General features: G+C 33.2%; 5 protein-coding genes across 5 annotated transcripts; 4 read left to right on the top strand and 1 right to left on the bottom strand.

Annotated features, from left to right (window-relative positions):
- Nucleotides 1–3,728: 3,728 nt before the first annotated feature.
- Nucleotides 3,729–6,707, top strand: LOC115707046 (phragmoplastin interacting protein 1). The gene is made up of 4 exons (XM_030634869.2): nucleotides 3,729–4,383; nucleotides 4,925–5,096; nucleotides 5,379–5,425; nucleotides 5,512–6,707. The coding sequence occupies exons 1-4, from the start codon at nucleotides 3,779–3,781 to the stop codon at nucleotides 6,503–6,505; spliced, it is 1,818 nt and encodes a 605-aa protein (XP_030490729.2). The 5' UTR covers nucleotides 3,729–3,778; the 3' UTR covers nucleotides 6,506–6,707.
- LOC115707008 (protein SOSEKI 5) lies at nucleotides 6,369–8,866 on the top strand. The gene is made up of 4 exons (XM_030634803.2): nucleotides 6,369–6,509; nucleotides 7,602–7,857; nucleotides 7,946–8,015; nucleotides 8,094–8,866. The coding sequence occupies exons 2-4, from the start codon at nucleotides 7,620–7,622 to the stop codon at nucleotides 8,680–8,682; spliced, it is 897 nt and encodes a 298-aa protein (XP_030490663.2). The 5' UTR covers nucleotides 6,369–6,509; nucleotides 7,602–7,619; the 3' UTR covers nucleotides 8,683–8,866.
- Nucleotides 8,867–10,128: 1,262 nt separating this feature from the next.
- LOC133037663 (secreted RxLR effector protein 161-like) lies at nucleotides 10,129–10,437 on the top strand. The gene has a single exon (XM_061115063.1). It carries the CDS (start codon nucleotides 10,129–10,131, stop codon nucleotides 10,435–10,437), a length of 309 nt encoding a protein of 102 aa, XP_060971046.1.
- Nucleotides 10,438–13,706: 3,269 nt separating this feature from the next.
- On the top strand, nucleotides 13,707–18,230 carry LOC115704021 (protein ALP1-like). The gene is made up of 2 exons (XM_030631244.2): nucleotides 13,707–14,443; nucleotides 15,853–18,230. Exons 1-2 carry the CDS (start codon nucleotides 14,308–14,310, stop codon nucleotides 16,932–16,934), a joined length of 1,218 nt encoding a protein of 405 aa, XP_030487104.2. The 5' UTR covers nucleotides 13,707–14,307; the 3' UTR covers nucleotides 16,935–18,230.
- LOC115704024 (actin-depolymerizing factor 2) lies at nucleotides 17,738–19,549 on the bottom strand. Its single transcript, XM_030631246.2, has 3 exons — nucleotides 19,272–19,549; nucleotides 18,347–18,612; nucleotides 17,738–18,231 (listed from the first exon to the last, which is right to left on the bottom strand). The coding sequence occupies exons 1-3, from the start codon at nucleotides 19,272–19,274 to the stop codon at nucleotides 18,075–18,077; spliced, it is 426 nt and encodes a 141-aa protein (XP_030487106.1). The 5' UTR covers nucleotides 19,275–19,549; the 3' UTR covers nucleotides 17,738–18,074.
- Between the last annotated feature and the right edge of the window lie 517 nt (nucleotides 19,550–20,066).

Below are 20,066 nucleotides of genomic sequence, written 5' to 3'. Positions count from 1 at the left end.
CCAAGTATCAGATCAGAGATTTGACTTTTAAATCTTCTTCATCTTCATCAAAAACAGGGAAAATAGGTCCTTTTTGGAGAAGAAATAACACTTCTTATGTGCTAAAGACGAGGCCCAACACCCAGGTTTACACTTAGGGCTAGCCCAGCGCCAAGGTTGATATTTTGTCAACCTGGGCCATTTTTGATGATGTTTTTCAAGAAATCTTCTGAGGATATTCTTTATTTTATAAAATATTGAGATTTAAATATTTTTGGGGACCAAATAGAATTTTTGAAGGGGCAGAACTAGGACCCAATCCCTAGGTTGACACTTAGAGCTGGGCCCAACGCCGAGGTTGACATATTGTCAACATGGGTTGTCTTCGATCAAGTTTACCAAAAATATTAAGGCATTTTTTATCATTAAAAATAATAAAGATTCAAGCAAACTTAGGGAGAAAACCACAAACCCGAGCTCCTAGAAATGGGGCCCCAGGTTGACCTAGTGTTGGGCCCAACGCCTAGGTTGACCTAGTGCTGGGCCCAGCGCCCTGGTGTTGGGCCTAGCGCTCAAATTGACAATGAGTCTGGGGCGCTACCTTCAATTGATCAAATGCCAAATCTTATTCGACCAATGAATCTGGGATGGTCAAAAAATGGGTAGGAGACCTCGTGCTCAAGTTTATAAGCGTTAGAAGTATCAAAAATGAGATCCCAAGAGCTTGGGAGTAAGTACCCAATGCCCAAGTTGACAAATGGCCCGGTGCGCTAGGTTCTACTTATCCAATTCTGATTCTATTTTGGTTGTCTGTCTAGTTTTTTACAATCACTAAGATCCATGAAGTCAGAGAAGTCAAATTCACAACTTCGCATTTCTCATTTCCAACATGGGAAACTCACTCGGAAATGAAGAATTTTGAGCCTCTCATTTATGCAAAACGACAACATCTCCGAGAATCGGTGACCAACTTCGCCAGATTACAGAAATAGGCTAAGTGATGTCAAAATATCACTTAAACACCTTAAAGTACATCCCTTGGACATTTTTACACTTACCCAGCATCCAGGTTGACGTCATATGTCAACTTGGGCGATGGGTCATGAATTGTGTTCAGTAAAACAACTATAACTCACTCAATATTGATCTAATTGATGTGATTCAACTTGCGTTTCAAATCTAATTCAATGCTCTATCAAGTTTTGTCTCACACTTGAATCACAATTCTAAAGCTATCGTCCTCAAATTTTACCCCAAGGGAGTTACAAAAATAAGTTTCGAGTTACATGCAGCGCGACCCGCCGGGTTCCAAAAAATGGCTACACCAGCAAGAGATCATTTTCACCGTTAGATCATCATCAACGGTCAAAAACATCCAATTTGTACTTTTCCTATTTTTGTGGGCCTCCTTCACCTATAAAAGGAGAGCTCCATAAGCTCACTTTTTAAGTTCAGAAAACTACCAACAAGGTCAGAGCTTCTCTTTCTATTGGAGCTTTTGATTTTTACTTTTTTTTTTCCTGTAATTACCATCTCGTGAGAAATGAAAACTCAAGGTTGACGTAGCTCCATTACTGTCGCAATACAGGGAGTGAACTACTATAAATTTGTCGTGTCTCTTTTATAATTGCTTAACTACTCATTCATTCTTGCTAATCTAGCGAGCGAGTGTGGCTTAGAAGTTTAGTCCAAATTTTTGAGTCAACATATAACATACTACCAACCAAACAAAATGTCAAATAAGAAAATAATAGATAAATAAAGGGAAATATAAAAAAAATAATGAGACACACACCTCAAAATACTATTGATAACCACACACTTAAGCAACACACAACCCAAAAGGAAGGAGCCACTGCCGATGACCATCGAACATAGTAGAAAGCTCTGATTACCACTGAATAGAGAAGAAGAAGAAGAAAAAAAAGGAACAAGGAGCAATCCATTAACACAATATAGAAGAAGAAGGATCCAAAAATAATATAGTAGAAGGAAATGATAGAGAGATAGAAATCCTAAAATACAAATGCAAAGTAGACCAAAAAAATAAAGAATCGATCGTTCTTATAACATATAGGAGAAAATGAGCCAAAAAAATAGAGTAGGAGAAATAGGGGAACTCATTACATGTAGAATTAGAAAAGATAACTGCTATTTTTATTTTAATATATATAAATAAATTTGTTTAAAAAAACTGTTTTTAGCTTGTATAAAAATTACTAACTCACCTTTTAAAAGTTAGGTTGAAAATAAAAACATGAAATATAAGTTTTGGACATTAAATTGGCCATGCCCCCCCCCCCCCCCTAATTTTTTAGAAAAAGAAAAAAAATATACATAATATATAAATTAAATTAAGATAATTAGATTTTACTTATTAGAAAAATGTGATAATTCTCTTATTACTAAGCCTAATAATAAATTGTGAAGTTGAGATTGAAAAAGAAGCCCAAACTCAATAGCCCATTTAAATTAGTTATCTATTCTATTTTATGGTAAAAATGACAAAAAAATGATTAATATAATTTATTTTTGAAGAGTACTTTTGTATGATATATATTCATGTGTCTTTATATATGTATTTTTATGGTATCCAATACCATATTAATATGACACTTAACGGTTTCTTATATTATTTATTAAATCAAAATATATAGGACTCGATATTATTTTATAGTACTTGGCACTATAAGGTGCCCTTTATTATTTTTTATTTTTTATATGTTGTATAAAGTTACTTAACTTCTTATATTGATTTATAAAATACTACATACTAAAAAAATTAAGTGAAAATACATTTTATTTAGCCCCTCCTTTTTTCCTCGTTTGGTTTCGCCACTGTTTACAAAAATGTGACATATAAAATACCATAAAAAATCTTAAATGTAAAAAAATACCATAAAAAGGTGGCAAACTTATAACTGCCATATTTTTATAACTTTGTTATAAAATCTCATATTTCATATAATTTTTACTAAAAAATTTACCTTTATTTTTGTAATTTAAAAAATTAATGTTTTTTTAGGTTCAAAAGAATTTTATACTTTATTTCCCAAAAAAAAGGAAAAAAATTTACATAGACCAAAAATTTGAAAAAAATTACAAAAATACATCAACACGAAAAAATTTTTATTTTTACGCTTTGAACTTTTTTATTTACAAAAATATATCTTCAGTAAAAATAATAGACCATTTTTTTTGGTTATTTTATAATTTATTTATAGTTGTCATGAAGTTATTTTTTATTATTTTATAGTTTATTTATAATTGTCAACTTGTCATGATATTTATTTCTCGTTTTTTTTTTTGGAATTACCCTATATACTATTTTTTTAATTTTTTTTTTTAAATTTACGGTTTGAGTTTCTAAAGTGGTTGTAGCGCTAGTTGCAATGGGGGTTTCTCTACGATTTCTTGTTGCAATTTAAGTTGTAGCGCTAGTTGCAATATGAGTTTCTCTGTAGAATTCCGTAAAAATATAAAAAAAAACTGTTTTGAAGTGTAAAAATGAATTTTTTTTTTCCTTTTTGTTTAGCGAAGCGTATATTATAATTTTAAAACTTTATCAACGCATTTTTGTAAATAAAAACTTTAGAATGTAAAATTATAAATAAAAAAAATGGTATTTTTGAAACTTTCCCAAAAAAGAAAAATGAGTAAAACGACATTTGGTTGGTATACATGTGAATAACGACATGTCGTATCTAACACCTGGTGCGCTCCAAGCCTAAAACCCCTTCCCTAGAATGAATTAGCAAAACCTCAGGTCTCCGAATCACAGCAGCAGGGTGAGGCAAACATGGTTTTATCGAACAAGAAGCTGAAGCAACGTCTCAGAGCAGAGTTGGCCGAGTCTTTAGCTGCATCTGTAGCCAAATCAGATTCCAACAACGATGCCTCCTCCGCAAATCCAAACGGGGATAGTCATTTGCAGCAGCCTAAGCCTAAGCCTCAGCCTCTAAAAGTTCTTTTGGACTCGGCAACTCAAAGGCAGAGATTGTCCAAACGTGAAAAGCGCAGAAAAACCCTATCTTTACAAGGTCCCAAGGCGGTACACTGTGATGGTTCTGAAGAGAATATCAGTAAAGGAGGAGGAGGAGGAGAAGAAAATGGAATTAAGGAAGCTGGATTAGACGGTTTAGGGGATAAGAAGAAGAAGGAGAAGAAAAGAAAGAGAGAAACTAATGTAGACGAGAAAGATGGAGTTTTGGTGTCAGAGGAAAATGGGGTCGATAAATCGACTGAGAAGAAGAGCAATAAGAAGAAAAAGAAGAATAAGTATAAGAAGAAGAATAATAACAAGGCCAAAGTTAAGGATGAGGAAGAGAATGAGAAAGAGAAAGAGAAAGAGAAAGAGGACGAGAAAATGGTAATGGAAACGAATACGAATCTTCTGAATGATAGGTACTTTAAATTACACCCAATGCCCATATTTAGTTTAGTCATTTCCCTTTCAATTTACTTCACATTTGGTTTCATTGCGGTTGTGTTTAATTTAATGCTCTATATAGTTTTTGTTGTTTTTGCATGTTGTTTATTGGCTTGAATTTTATATTGAATCTTAACATGAACATCTCTGCCTGCCTAGAGCTCAGCATAGCTTGTGTATTCTGTTTAACATAAAATTGGATTGTTGAATGACTGTTGAATTTGTTCAAAGGAAAACTGAATTATTAGAAGGATTTGAAAGTTTCACTCTACATTTCTATGTGCCCTTAAATTTGGAATTTGTCCAAAGGGAGAGATGTTATGATTTGAGACTGTATTCATGAATGACATGCTTTTTATTTTGTGGCACAGTGGGAATTAGCGTTAATGTTGTTTGATATTCAAGTATGCTCTGGTTTGTTTGTTCTATATTTTCACTGTTCCTGGTTTTGCTGAGCACCTAAGCTTGTGGGATTTACACCGATAATTATTCACGTTTTCTCCTTTTTTTTTTCAGTCAAATAAATGGAAATGTTACTACAAAGGTTTATGTTGGAGGAATTCCTTTCTACTCAACTGAGGATGACATTCGAAGTTATTTTGAAGCCTGCGGCACAATAACCGAAATTGATTGTATGACATTTCCAGAGAGTGGAAAGTTTAGAGGAATCGCCATTATCAGCTTTAAGGTAAATTACTGTGTAAAGTAAGTTTGCATTATAGTTATGCTATATTGGAAATGGATCTGCCGTACCATTGTGTTGTCTCACTCAAAATGCACTAGTCTTTTTATGACTGTACTAATTATAGCTTATTTTCTATAGCATTTTCAATGATTCATTGTAAGTTCTTTATGTATAAAAATTTGACCATCGGAATATGATGTATGTATCTTAAACTTTGGCTCTTAAGAATTTAGAAACTATGATCTTTACCTGATACAGATCTTTCTTTGCCTTGAATTTGTACAGACAGAAGCTGCAGCTAAACGAGCCTTGGCTCTTGATGGAGCCGACATGTGAGTAAACAAATTCTTTAGTTTAAATCAATTAAATCACTATTCTTGCTCAATTCTCACATCAAGCATATTGCAATACATCTCAGGGGTGGACTCTTCTTGACCATCCAGCCATACAAAACAAATCGAACCAACAAATCATCAAATTTTGCTCCACAATATGTAGAGGGTTACAGAAGAATCTATGTTGGCAATTTGTCATGGGACATCACTGAGGACAAACTAAGGAATTTTTTCTCAGACTGCAAAATATCATCTGTACGATTTGGTATGGACAAGGAAACAAGTGAATTTCGAGGTTATGCTCATGTGGATTTCGTAGACAATCTTTCTTTGACATTGGCACTAAAATTGGATCAGAAGCACGTTTGTGGAAGACCCGTGAAGATAAGTTGTGCAGTCCCCTTGAAGAAAGCAGCAGGGACGGAGTTCTCAAGACCCATTCCTACATCTACAGAGATTACTACATCAAGAACTGTTTCGGCAACAACAGAAACTACTGCTTCAAGACCTGTTCCGACAACCACAGAAACTACTGATTTGAATACTGTAGTGCCTGCTGTTGGTACTGGTAAGATGAAGAGAAGGACATGTTATGAATGTGGTGAGAAGGGTCATATTTCTTCTGAGTGCCCAATGAAGCAAGCAGCTGTTTCAACAACTACAGAAACTAGTGATTTAAGACCTGTTCCGACTACCACAGAAACTATTGATTCAAGACCTGTTCTGACAACCACGGAAACTATTGATTGGAATAATGTAGTGCCTGCTGTTGGTACTGGTAAGTTGAAGAGAAGGACATGTTATGAATGTGGTGAGAAGGGTCACATCTCTTCCGACTGTCCAAAGAAGCAAGCAGCTGTTTCGACAACTACAGAAACTAGTGATTCAAGACCTGTTTCGACAACCACAGAAACTACTGATTCAAGACCTGTTCTGACAACCACTGAAACTAATGATTGGAATAATGTAGTGCCTGCTGTTAGTACTGGCAAGATGAAGAGAAGGACATGTTATGAATGTGGTGAGAAGGGCCATATTTCTTCTGACTGTCCAAAGAAGCAAGCCACTACAGATTAAACCTGTATGCCATCTTTCTATGTTTTTTTGTGAAACATATGTAGGGGAAGCACTTTTCAGTTAGACATGTAACATTGTTTTCAAAGTCAGTATTGTGGCTTAGTTTTTATTTGACTTGGAGAAAAAATTTTGTAGCTCTGTAAGTCAGCACATTTTTTCCCCCTCTTTATGAAAGTTTTAAAGAAGAAAACTATTATCCCAAGACTTATAATTATGAACAACACAATTACTTCATTCATACTGTTAATAATGGAATACAAAAACTAGTTTCTCTTATATGAACAGCAACACCCAAATAACTTCATATCTTTCACTCCAATATAATATGCCTAATCATTTGATTTGGATTGCACATTCTCATCATAGAAACCCTTCTGTTAAAACCAGCCGGCAAAAGAGTTGACCTGAATATTTTATTTGGTATGTTAGCTTGTTGCAAGTGGTGTGTGTTACTAAATAAAAAAATAAACTATTTTTTTTTGGCTTAAAATTCTAATGTCTGAAATTATTGCTAAAACAAAAGTTTATAATCTTAATAATAGAAGAAATTGTAACAAGGTCAAGGAATATGGACACAAATAGAGGCAAAGCAGGCAGTGCCATAAGTATCATGGCATGTAATGGCCGGACTTGGGGGGGCATGATATAACTATTGTTCATTCTCTTTTACTTATTCTGCTTGGAGCTTTGTAGATTGTCTACTAAAAATTCTCATTTTTTTCTGTTTACAAGTGAGAATTTGTCAAACTGTGTTAACTGAGTTTCATAGTTTCATGGGATTACTTTGACTTAGTATATATCGAAAAAAGAAACCTTTGTCCTTCTTCTGACTTGGGTCCCTAAACTTGTTAAGAAGGTATTAGTCAATGTGATTAAATGAACGTTTTAGAGTTTGGTCCCTATACACTAACTACAATAATAATAATAAAAAATGGTATTGATTTTATTAAGATCAATATCATATAGGATAACATGATGAAACAAATGTAGTACTTCCAAGCTTTGTTCTTCTATAAATTACAAACTTCCTTCTTTTCCTCTCAGCTGTTCCTTACTACTAAATTTATTCATTACTAATAAGCTAAACCTCTTTCAGTAAAGCTCTGTTCCAACAATGGCGGTTAGCTTACTAAAGCAGGCTGACATTTCCATGCCACAAAAATGGCAAGATATGAAAGAGAATAATAGTAGCAGTTGTAGTAACCGAGGAAGTAGAGCTTGGACAGAGACAAAGTCAGTGAAAACAGATAAAAAAGTTCCAGTGATTTACTATCTTTCAAGGAATAACCAGCTTGATCATCCTCATTTCATGGTGGTTCCTCTCTCTTCTCCCCAAGGACTTTATCTCAAAGGTAAAAACTTATACATGAAAAATAACTTCTAACATCAAATTCTTACCTTGTTTTTGTACATAACTTGTAGTATTGCTTATCTTTACAGATGTGATAAGTAAGTTGATTTCCCTTAGAGGACAAGGCATAGCCACCATGTATTCTTGGTCTTCAAAGAGGTACAAAGGTTTAGTTTATTAGCAATCATTGTTATCATTTCATGATTTTCCTTCATTAAAAGTTTTTGACATTTTCAGGAGCTATAAGAACGGGTTTGTATGGCAAGACTTATCCGATAATGATTTCATATATCCATGCCAAGGCCATGAGTACGTTGTAAAAGGGTCACAACTGCTTGAATCTTCTTTGAGCTTCAGGTCTTTCGAAAGCACGATCTCATCAAACTCATCATCGTCTTCATCCTCCTTAATTTCCCGCGAAACAGACAGTCCTATCGAGGAACATTCCAGTGTTGATCTTGATCCAACCAAAATCATTAGAAGAAAAAATCAGTCATGGGGCTCATTTGATGACCTCGGAGAATACAAAGTCTACAAGCCTAAAATCTCTAAAGAACTGGCTGCCAAAGGCACAAACGTTTCTACTCAAACTGACGAGAAGGTCAGGCCAAGAAAATCAAGACTCAGTGAGGTTTCTGGGCCTGAAAGGAATGGTGGATTGGAGAGCTCGCCGATGGAGTTTGAAGGGTCTAGGAAGAAGGATCAGACAGTTGAGAATGCTTGTGAATGTGGAAAGGCAAAGGCCTCAACAGTTTTGATGCAATTCATCACTTGTGGCTCCACAAAAATCAAAGACTCTGGGGCCATTAAAAAACAAAAGGATTAACAACTTGGGCATTCATAGAGTAAAAATCAAGGCACTACAAGAATTCAAATGTGAGAAGAAGAGTAATGTTTTACTATATCAGATTATGAACACACTTTAGTTCCTTGTTGCTGTTATGAAGCTAGCTAGGAAAGAACAAAGTATTTTGTTTTCTTTCAATAAACAAGAATTAAGAACTTCACTTGTTAGACTTTTCTCTTTAACTTTTATGCTACATTGTCATTCTTGAAATTCCAAATTGCTGAAGCTAAGTTAGATCAGATGATAGTAATAATTTTTAGATGTCATGTATAAATGGAAGCTTTATTCAAGTGTCATCATATCAACTTCAACAAGCTCAAGCCAAATGTCTATGACTGATTTCCAAGTGTTAGAGACTCAGAGTTGTTTTTATGATCAGAGATAGCTAAAGCTTAAAGGCCAATTTGGGTTTTCTCTTCTGACCAAATGCACAAAACGAAAATGAGGATATAAATGAAACCGAACCTTCGAAACGACATTAAAACCATAAAAAATGAAAAGAATGGAAGCCAAAAACCAATAGTAAAGTTAATCAAGAGGCACAGGAGGAAGATAAAGATGTAGCCCAAGATGATAAGCAGAAAACACAAGTTACTTATGATACAGGGGAGGGGATGCTTGAAATTACCATTCAGTGTGATGACTTGTTGTGATTCAATCATGCACACAACAAAAAATAGAACACCTTAGTGTGATCAACAATTAATAAAATGAAATCCAGCAAAGATTAAAAAACCAGAAAGTTAACAAAATGGAGACTTAGAGCATGTTTGGTATTGTTTTCTGTTTTTTGTTTTCAAAAAATTGTTTTTAGAAATGAGAACAAAAAATAGTTTTTGGAGTTTTTAAAAACAAGTCATGTTTAATTAGTGTTTTTTAAAAACAATATTGACCAAAAGTGAATTGGTTTTTAAAACAGAAAATAATATTTTGTTGTTTTCAAAATTCTTGTTTATTGTAACTTTGTTTTCTGAAAACTGTTTTCAAAAAACAAGGTCAAACAAGCCAAATTATTTTCAAAAAATAATTTTCTGTTTTTAAAAACAAAAAACAGTTTTTTAGTTATGATGTCAAACATGCACTTAGCTTTTACGAGGTTCGATCAATGAACATGGTGTCCATTGTCTACTCCTTAGGGAAAAAAGCCATTGTTGGCTTTGGATTTTGTTGATCTTTAGAATGTAATATATTAGTGTGCTAACTTTGTTGACCAAAGGATTAGATGTAAAATCGTGTTTAAATAGAATATTTTTTTAAATAATTGTAAGTTCACTAAATAAATATATTCAATACTAAAAGTTTATAAATTTCGAGATCCTAACGAAGTTCAAGATGTAAGATTCTAAGAGCACTTTAACAACTCTTGGAGGAAAGTTTGTATTAACCAAGAAAGAAAGCCCTACAATAGGGGAAGAGAAAGAAGAGATGGAAGAAATTCCATATGCAATGGTTTTGGAGTGTTTCATGTATGTCATGGTTAGCACAAGACCAGATATTGCTCATGCTTTAAGCATATTGAGTAGGTTCATGTCAAATCCTGGGATAAACCATTGGAGGGCACTATGGTTGCTTAGATATTTGAGAGGGACATCGAATATTGGATTGACTTACAAGAGAATTATAGAGAAAGTAACCTTGAAAGGATATGTAGATGCTGATTATGCATCAAGCAAGGATACTAGGAGGTCTACTACCTCTTATGTGTTTCAAACTAATGGGGATTGTATTAGTTAGAAATCATAGCTCCAATCCGTAGTAGCACTTTCAACTGCAGAGGCAGAATTCATGGCAAACACAGAGGCATTCAAAGAAGTAATATGGCTACAAGGAATTCTGAAAGAGTTGAAGCTTCTAGTTGGAAAGGCAAGGGTATATTCTGAACGCCAATCCTCGATTCATTTGTGCAAGAATCCAGTTTATCACGAGAAGACAGAACATATTGATATTCGGTTGTTTTGGATAAGGGAGAAGATAGAAGAAGTAATTGAGCTGGAGAAAGTGAAGTCATAAGAGAATCATGGTGATATTGGCACTAAGGTGTTACCTGTTAGTAAGTTCAAGCATTGCTTGAACTTACTCAACCTTAGTTGCTAAGTAGCTATACATGAAAGCACTACCACCTCCATTGGATAGATATGCTTAGCTTATTGGGGCTTGAAGAAATAAGGTGGAATTTGTGGTATTATTCTTTAAATCCCCAACCAAGATTCGATCAGTTAGTTAGTTGTTTATTAACTAACTTAACTATAAAATATGACAGTAAGTACTTTGGGTCCTTTGGTCTATATAAAGAGGACTACTCATCTCATTTCAAGAAAGAGAGAATAGAAAGAAGAGGAAGATGAATAACAAGAGAGACACAACACAGTAGAGAGAGAAGTTAGAGTGAGAAATTGGGAGAGATTTAGGATTGAAAAATTGTATTGAGCAACATTGTCGATTATGTTGGCTCGGGTTAGTGAGTTAATGAGTGTTGAGGGATTACACCATGGATGACTTACTGTGATTATTTTCTTGTAGCTTCTGAGATTGATATCTCTAATTCTCATTATTAATAAAGATTGGTGGCAATACTTTTAAATTGGAGTATGACCAAGTTCACATTGAACTTAGGATCAGAACTAGTATAATTCTCGTGTGTTGTTGTGTTTGAAAGCTATCTAGATTCATCTGTGTTATCTTTCTGGTTTAATATGTGTTTGCTGATTTTTGTTCTTAATTTGTTTATTTTAATTTAACTTTTATTTGTTTAAGTGTAATCTTGAAGCTAGAATTACAAAAGTTAATTCCTATGTATCATAGCTAAATTTTCTACAGATTACTTTATGAAGTAACTGTTTTAGCTTGTCTTATAAGACAAATAAATGTGTATTTTAGATTGTTATGCATATGTGATTAATTGTATCTTTTTTGACTTACGAGTGTTTTGTGGTGTTGGTAAGAGCAAGGGTAAATTAGGGTAGTCATGAGTCAGCAGTCTTCTCCGATGAATGTACATATCGACTTAACCGGCCTGTAGAGTCGAGTTGTCAGTAGATGTTTTGGTGCCGCATCTGTATAGCATTTTGAATGTAAACCTTATATTAAACTTTTTGTAAAATACTTTTATGATAGGGGATCCCCAAGATATTTATTAATGTAATCTTTATAATTAAAGTTTATTTAAATAATTCATAAAAGCACACACGTGACATTTTTTAAGGTGTTATAGTAAACCATAATTTGTTGTTCATTGTAATACTCTTCACTGTCTAAATCAACTAAATCTCATAATTTTGTGGTTTTTATTATATTATCTTTCTGTTATTTACATATAATTTGGAATTAGATTCAATTTGTCTTGAATTTCTAATTGAAGATAAATTTTTTTATTATGATCATTAATTGTACTTGCAATATATAGTATTGATTATTGTATATTATTTTTTGTGTGCAAACTAACTTTAAACGTCTTTCACTGTTAAATTTGTATGCATTTATTTTTAATTATTCCTTGTGAATTTAATTTTAATTATTATTGACACCCTAAAATATTACCCAAACAAAAGGATTTAACATGTTGTTCCTATAGCTCATTAAAAAAAAATACACAGTATAGAAATTAAACATGAGCAGGATGATTGACACGATTAATTACAAAATAAATGAAAGTTGATAATGAAGGTTAGTGGTTTCTATATTTTACTCCATAGTCTTTGGTAAAATATCTATATTACAAAATGTGAGTGAAATAGAATTCTAATGATAATGAGTTTGCATCTATCACAACTCAATATTAACAAAACATATGTCTTTTTGTGGTTTTCTCTCTTTCTAATTTATTATTTTATTAGTTTTCTATTTTTTAAGAAATTAAAATTTTAACAAGATTAATTAATTGAAAAAAATAATAGATTTTTTTTTGAACAACTAATCAATTTTTTTTTTTAGAAAAATATCTTTAGATTTTCAAATTTGTTTTTTTTTTTTTTTTTTTTATATTCTAATTAAAAGTTTCAAAAAGAAAAAAAAATAATTATATATGTAAATTGATACCATATATATGCGCGATAAAATTCAATCTCATAACTTTCACAATCATATCATCGTCGCTAAGTATTCATTGCTGTCATAGTTGTCCATGAGATCTCGACATCCCCGTTTTCAAGATTACGTTGTTGCCACAATCGACATTGTTATTATTTTTATTTTTTAATTTTTTTTATTAGATATTACTTTAAATCTAAATTTATTTAAATATGTGTATGATCGATATACTTAATAATTTATTTTATTACTTTATTCTCAATTATTTTTCTTCTTTTAGTTATATGAACATATATATAAGGACATAATTTTGTCCTGTGATTATACTTTTACGGAATGTATTCCGTGATGTACGACAACCGTTAGATGAGGGAGTTATTTGATCTGAGGGCTGAGATTGATTTAGGAGTAATTAGGGTTAAAAAATAGTAACGTACCATGACACTCATCTAATGTACCTTGAGACCCATCTAATGATATACTACGGAATACATTCCGTGAAAGTATATTATATATATAAATATATCTTTAAAATTGGTGTACTCAATTATGTAATTTGTTACATTTTTTTGTTGACAAAGTTTGATTGTTGTACTTTAAAATGTAAATTATTTTAAAGAGATGTTGATATTATATTTTATCTTGCACATTAATTTTATTTTTATAATTTAAGTAAAATTAAAAAATAGTATTTAATCCAGTTATACGAATTTGTTACGCATATAATCTTATACCCAAAAACGTTATATGAGTGTTACTAATAAATATTATAAAAATTAAAAATATATATTTAAAATTATTAAAGTTCAAATTTAATACAATTTTATTACTTGATTATTATTAAATAAAATATATAATTTACAATTTTCTTTTAAAATTATTTACTAATTTATTATATATCAATAAATATATTTTAATTTAATAATTATTATAAAAAATTATTAACCATATAAGGGAGTACACCAGTAATACATAATATCAATGTGCTTACACATATTGGAAGACATAATTTGAGGATATGTGTTTACATATATAATTTTGGAAGACATATAATTTGAGGCTTACAATTCAAATAAGTAAAGAAGAAAAAGAAACAAAAAAAGACATTGGTACACATCATATTGATTATTGTGTGTGTATATATATACATATATAGATGGAAGTATACTATACACTACGCCTTCATGATATTAGTCTCAGGTTGTGAATGAATGCGTTATCAAATATTCATGCTACTCACCATTGCCATTGATCCTTTTCAATTTCACTCTCTTTTGATTTAAGCTCTCACACACATAATCCTCATTCATTCTTCTTCCTCTTTTTGAGCACAATATATATATAGTCTTCAAGTTCAACTTTTATTATTGCATGCTTTGAAAATTAAAGAAGAGGAAAAAAGAACATCATATATGTTTTGTATGTTAACATCATAATCTCCTTCATTGGTCTGGCTTTGAATCTGAGGCTTATGATTAAAGGGTTTTCTTTTAATTTTTCTTGGTTGACGCTGTTGGGTCATTTTTATTTTCTTTCACCTGCCTTGACTCGTCTGAGTTTTCCATTTTGAGTTTTGTAATGGGACCCATTAGAGGGTTAAAGAGGAAGAAGAACCATGAGAAGAAGGCTGACAAGGATGTGTTGGTTGTTGCTCTGGGTTCCCAACTGAATCCCAAGGATTGGTGGGACGACTTTTCTAAGAGGATTATTACAGGTAAAATAGTTATCCTTTTTCTGATAAAGTTTTAGTGTTAATACATTCTCTTCAGTCGATGGTTGTTGATTGACATGGCATATTCATATGTTTTTATTACATTACATATATTGGTCTTAGTTCTAATTCTGGTTTCGCTGTTTACAAGGGGGTTGGTGAGGGATTTCTTTGTATTTGGTGAAATTTTAGGACCTGGGTTAATGTAGTTATGATTTTCATGTTACCTTCCAAAGATGGTGATTTTAGGGAAAGAAGAAGGAAAAGAAAAATCGAGTTCTGGGATGTCTCATTTATTGGTATAACTATTTCGATCTTACGATGTCTTTCTTAGCATTTGTCAGTCATGATACCTCAAGTAGGGAATTGCAGTGGTTGTGGACTCGGCTTATCCATCCTTATAATCACTGTTGAGATAGTTTGATAAACCGGGTCTGTCCAGTTTCTGACTATCAGATTGATGATTGCAATATGCATAGCTTGTAAGATTATTTCATCACTGTATGCCCATTTCTCAGGTTGATGTCAATTGTACAGCTTTTATCAAATTTCACCGTTGATTTTGTTCTACTGTCCATTCTTTTATTCTTCTTTTGTATAATTCTATATATTAGGCGAACTTGGTGAGCTGGGTTATTGATTACATAAGATTTAGAAATGTATCTCTGTTTGATTTATTTAGAAATGTGTCTCTCTCTTTGATTTTTTTGCTTACACTACATTGCAATTAATAACTACTCTGGTATGCTGTAATGAGAATCACTGCAGTTAATGTTTCATTCAAATTTTGTAGAGTCGTCTTTAATATAATCTTACTGCATATGCTGCTTAATATATTAGGGTCATTACTGCCTTTTCATTGTGTTTATACTGACTTTCTGATGGAAATCTAGTGTTGATGGTATGTAATTCGTATCAGATCAAAAATAAAATCTAACATTACATTGAACATGATCATATGTTAGTGATACTCTTTGAGATTCACTGTATTATTCTTCATTCATATCCCAGTTTAGGGAGCATTCTTTTGTGAAAAGCTTTTGTACTTGTACTTACTGTGTCTGTGAACATATTCACTCTTTAGTTAGAAACAGATCGAAACACTGTAATTTTTGAGGCCTACTGAAATCTATTTTATGAAACAGAAAAGCTATTTTGATTTCGTTGTTGAAGAGGTAGTTGAATATTGTTGTATCGACTATGGTTCATAGTTCTAGTCTCATATGTGTTACAAGTTAAAAACTACTTTGATCTGGTGGCTTGTGTCTGCTGAAAGTTAAGACTGTAACTCCCTTGCAACAAAGATTTATATCCTTATGTAGCATAAGTTTGCCTTTTCTGTCAACTGAGATAAATACTCTATAGACACAGATATAGATAAGTGTGGTGATTTTGTATGTTTTGCTTTCCAGGGCCATCATCTCAATTAAAGAATCCAGTGACATTTGAATCTGTTTTCAAAATTTCAAGAAAGACATTCAACTACATCTGCTCACTTGTAAAGGAAGATATGAAGGCTAAGGCATCAAACTTCAGTGATTTGAATGGTAAGCATCTGTCTTTAAATGATCAAGTAGCTGTTGCTCTAAGAAGGCTGAGCTCTGGTGAATCGTTATCTAGTGTCGGCGAGTCATTTGGAATGAATCAGTCTACGGTTGCTCAGTTGACTTGGCGATTTGTGGAAGCAATGGAAGAAAGAGGGCTTCACCATCTTTGTTGGCCATCAAGTGAACAAGAGATGGAAAAGATAAAGGCCAACTTTGAAAAAATACGCGGTCTTCCAAATTGTTGTGGTGCAATTGACACCACACACATCATGATGACTCTGCCTACTACTGATCCACATAATGATGTGTGGCTTGATTGTGAGAAAAACTGCAGCATGATCTTGCAAGCAATTGTTGACCCTGAAATGAGATTCAGGGACATAATTGCCGGATGGCCTGGAAGTTTTAGTGATGCTGTTGTGCTTGAAAGCTCAGGGTTTTTCAAAATGTCTGAAGAGGAGACAAGATTGAATGGCAAGAAGCTAACCCTTCAAGATGGAACCGAGATAAGAGAATATTTAGTAGGAGATACAGCATTCCCTCTTTTGCCATGGCTGCTTACTCCATACCGTAGACGAGGCCCACCAGATTTTCAGTCCGAGTTTAACAAACGGCTCTCCGCTACACGAATGGTGGCACAGAGGGCATTAGCAAGGTTGAAGGAGACTTGGAAGATAATTCATGGAGTTATGTGGAAGCCTGATAAGCATAGATTGCCGAGAATCATTCTTGTTTGCTGCATACTCCACAACATTGTTATAGATATGGAAGATGATTTGCAAGATGATGTGCCATTGTCTCATCATCATGATTCAGGCTACCGACAATTAACATGCGAATCCGCTGACAAGTCTGCCTTGATTCTTAGAGAGAAGCTTTCACTACAATTGGCAGGAAAATTACATCTCGAGAAAAAACTTTCGGTCGTTGGGAATGGTTATCTTTAATCTATATAGTTCATTTGTGAAGTGTTGACTTTGTGTTGTTTAGGTGAATAGGAACTTTTATAGTTATTCGTTTACAGATATAGCTTTATCTCGAACAGGAATCTGCTTAGAAAAGAAGATAGTTTTGACATTTAACTTCTGTCTCATAGTGACTTTTTATAGTAATTCGTTGAATCGTTGTCTTGCACACCAGTCATTTTCCAGCTTCATTTTATTATGGTCATGCTAGAAGTTGAGTTCAATCATCTAACTGTTAATTTAACTAGAGAAACTGTAGCAAAACCCATCAACAAGACGTATGATTTACCTTATTTTATATTGCTTTTATCATTGGTAGCTTTAAACCGGTACACGCACATAAAAAACAGGGGTCACATGCGTTCTTCACGATGGAATGATTAAAGAAACATGGGGCAAATCCATTGTTCTCTTTCGGCCACCGTTACCAAAACAACCTTTTTATTTTTTTTTGAAGAAATAAACATTTTAGCTATTATAAAATTGACAATTACTTCCAATTATTGTTTGACATATTTTGTGCCTAATAATATACAAGCGTTGTTAATGCGTACGTGGGGTAAGCAGACAAGATTAACAAATGACTAAAAAAAGGACAATAACGTCAAACGGTTAAGTACTTCAGTTAAGAAATCTGGTCTTTGTAGCTTCCTAAATACCCTACTTTCATCATATAACATACCTTGGGGTAGGAAATTAGAAGCATAGGATAATAAGACAAGTTTTATAGGACTAAAAAACTAGAATTCATAAATTTTGTTCAAGCAATGAGGTGTTCCAATCAATTTCCACGCAAAACCAAAAATGAAATAAATTTCTGATGAGGAAGGAAAGTTAAATTTCAACCTCTTTCTTACAGGTAGCAAACTACAGCAAAAGCTACCGTATAATATGCAAACTGGTTCCCAATAAGCCACCACATGATATTAGTTTGTATATCAAACCCAAATGAGGCACGAACAAATCCACATTACAAATCACGTCATAAACCCAATATTAATAGTAAAACACAAATTCATGTCTCATACGCTATAGACATTTCACATTGAAACAAAAAGAAGAAGAAAAAAAAAAGGAAACCAGATAGTAAGGAGGATTCTCCAATTGCATAGTTTTCAATTTTCAGGCTTTTCCAGAGCGGCTTTTAATAACATCGATATCCATCTCAGATGGGTCAGTTGCTTGCAACTCAATCTGAATTCCATCCAACTCTCTCTTGAACCTGTCCTTGGAGCTAGCATAAATCATCTTGCTTCTCACCTTTGCTGTGTCAGGGGACCTTAATCATAGACAATAAAGACAAACCTTAGAAGGGTTTCAAGAACATAAACAGCATACTGATAAATCAAATCAGAAATGAGTAATTGAAATCGCCAAAGGTTTCATTTTACTACCATGCAATGAAAAAAATCCTGCTTTTTGGTACGTTCTCCTCAGTGAGAAAATCAAAGTCATAAACAGCGTATCGGCATTCATCGGCCGGAAGGAGAGCAGAAAACTCCTCATAGCTCTGAGCTGGTTCACCGAGCTTTTCCACCATAACTTGCTTTTGCTTTTCCTCAATCTTATAGACAATGAAACGATAACTTCTTTTTGTCTTAAGCTCTAGAAACTTGAGCTTGCAGTCATCATCGACAGCCATTCCTGATGCAGCGTTTGCCTAGACAATAAATAAAAGCCAACAATCAGTGATTAAATTTTGAATCTTCAGTGAAAACCCACTTCAAAACAAAGACTTTCGGACAAACGAAAACCTCATAATAACGAAAACTTGATGAGCAATCTAGGTAACTGAGATCCATATCTTTTATTAACCCTTTTTATCCATGATCGCGGAATATGATTCAAAAACAAAATCATCTCATGATATGTATATAATATGCCAAAAATCACATCTGAGTTTACCCCATTTGGGTCAAAGCTCTTCAAAAATCAAAACGTGATAGGTAGCAATTTATATAATCATCAAATTTCATCTTAAAAATATCATAAAATTGCGGATCCATAGACACGTACTCAAATGAGCATGCAAATACATCTGATAAAAATATATAAATCACTTTGTGACCAATCAATCGGATTAAGTAGCACCGATCGGAGAATCAGACGCTTTTTCTGAAAAAAAAAAAATCCACACCGATCAACAATATCAAGACGAAGGACTTTTCAATCATTACATAAGAACCCCAATTTCATCCAAATCGAGCGATGACTTTCATAGATCGAACACTAGAACGAGATAAAATGAAATAAAAAAAAATGGGCATGAAAGTTAAAACAGTAGAGAAATACAGAAGAAAATTAGCAAAAAGTACTCACCATTTTGGACGAGAGAATATCGGGAAGAGAAAATCTAGGGCTTCAGGACAGGGAGGGAGAGAGAGAGAGAAAGAAAGGGGACGATAAAGATGGATAAATGAGTGTGTGTTTGTGTAGAGAAGAGAGAAAAAGAAGGGCTGTGACTTGAAAATGTGGACTGTGGAGTTCTCCTTTGCTTTTTAGCTAATCCAACGGTGATCGATCGCTCTGATTTAGAGCTGATCTGGTCACGTTGCGCCACCTGTCCTCTTGAGGGAGAAATGATGCCACCGCACATGAAGTTGTCATGCGCTTCACGCAAAAGGCGCTTTACCCGATTTGCTGTACGATGCTATTTGGGCTGGGTCATAACATGGGCTCGGCCCAATCTCGAAATCTAATTCCGCTTTTCAACCACAGGATATTTGAGAATAAGAATAACTTTTATGACAATGAAATAATGTGATATTACTTTTTCTTTTCTTTCTTTCTTTTCATTTTAAATGGTTCCCTTCTCACTATGAAATAAAGTATAATTAAGAATAATGTTGTCCTTTCAAAAAAAAAAAACGAATAATGTTGCATTGTTTTACTCAAAATTTAATTTTTTTTCCGGCTATCATTTTCCATTTGCTTTGAAAATGCTTAATTTAAAAAATATTGGAAGGAAAGAAAAAAAAAATATCACAGATGGCGTCAACTCTCTCAATAAAGTTGTGGTGTTAGACCAATTTGGCAAACAGCAGTGTACGAACTTAATTTTTTATTTTTTGTTAAATGATAGTGTTTGAATAGAGCATTGCTATTAAGTGTTGG

Source organism: Cannabis sativa, chromosome 1, assembly GCF_029168945.1.
Source record: "Cannabis sativa cultivar Pink pepper isolate KNU-18-1 chromosome 1, ASM2916894v1, whole genome shotgun sequence".
NCBI classification, from domain to species: Eukaryota; Viridiplantae; Streptophyta; class Magnoliopsida; order Rosales; family Cannabaceae; genus Cannabis; species Cannabis sativa.
This window is presented reverse-complemented; position numbering and strand designations above follow the sequence as displayed.

Excerpts from the sequence above, each read along its gene's own strand:
- LOC115704024 (XM_030631246.2), bottom strand. Across the intron at positions 18,232-18,346 it reads AGGATTTTTTTCATTGCATG|GTCCCCTGACACAGCAAAGG; the intron begins GTAGTAAAATGA and ends TCTATGATTAAG.
- LOC115707046 (XM_030634869.2), top strand. The coding sequence starts at position 3,779 with ATGGTTTTATCGAACAAGAAGCTGAAGCAACGTCTCAGAGCAGAGTTG. Across the intron at positions 4,384-4,924 it reads ACGAATCTTCTGAATGATAG|TCAAATAAATGGAAATGTTA; the intron begins GTACTTTAAATT and ends TTTTTTTTTCAG. Across the intron at positions 5,097-5,378 it reads TCGCCATTATCAGCTTTAAG|ACAGAAGCTGCAGCTAAACG; the intron begins GTAAATTACTGT and ends GAATTTGTACAG.
- LOC115707008 (XM_030634803.2), top strand. The coding sequence starts at position 7,620 with ATGGCGGTTAGCTTACTAAAGCAGGCTGACATTTCCATGCCACAAAAA. Across the intron at positions 7,858-7,945 it reads CCAAGGACTTTATCTCAAAG|ATGTGATAAGTAAGTTGATT; the intron begins GTAAAAACTTAT and ends TTATCTTTACAG. Across the intron at positions 8,016-8,093 it reads TATTCTTGGTCTTCAAAGAG|GAGCTATAAGAACGGGTTTG; the intron begins GTACAAAGGTTT and ends TGACATTTTCAG.
- LOC115704021 (XM_030631244.2), top strand. The coding sequence starts at position 14,308 with ATGGGACCCATTAGAGGGTTAAAGAGGAAGAAGAACCATGAGAAGAAG. Across the intron at positions 14,444-15,852 it reads TTCTAAGAGGATTATTACAG|GGCCATCATCTCAATTAAAG; the intron begins GTAAAATAGTTA and ends TTTGCTTTCCAG.
- LOC133037663 (XM_061115063.1), top strand. The coding sequence starts at position 10,129 with ATGGAAGAAATTCCATATGCAATGGTTTTGGAGTGTTTCATGTATGTC.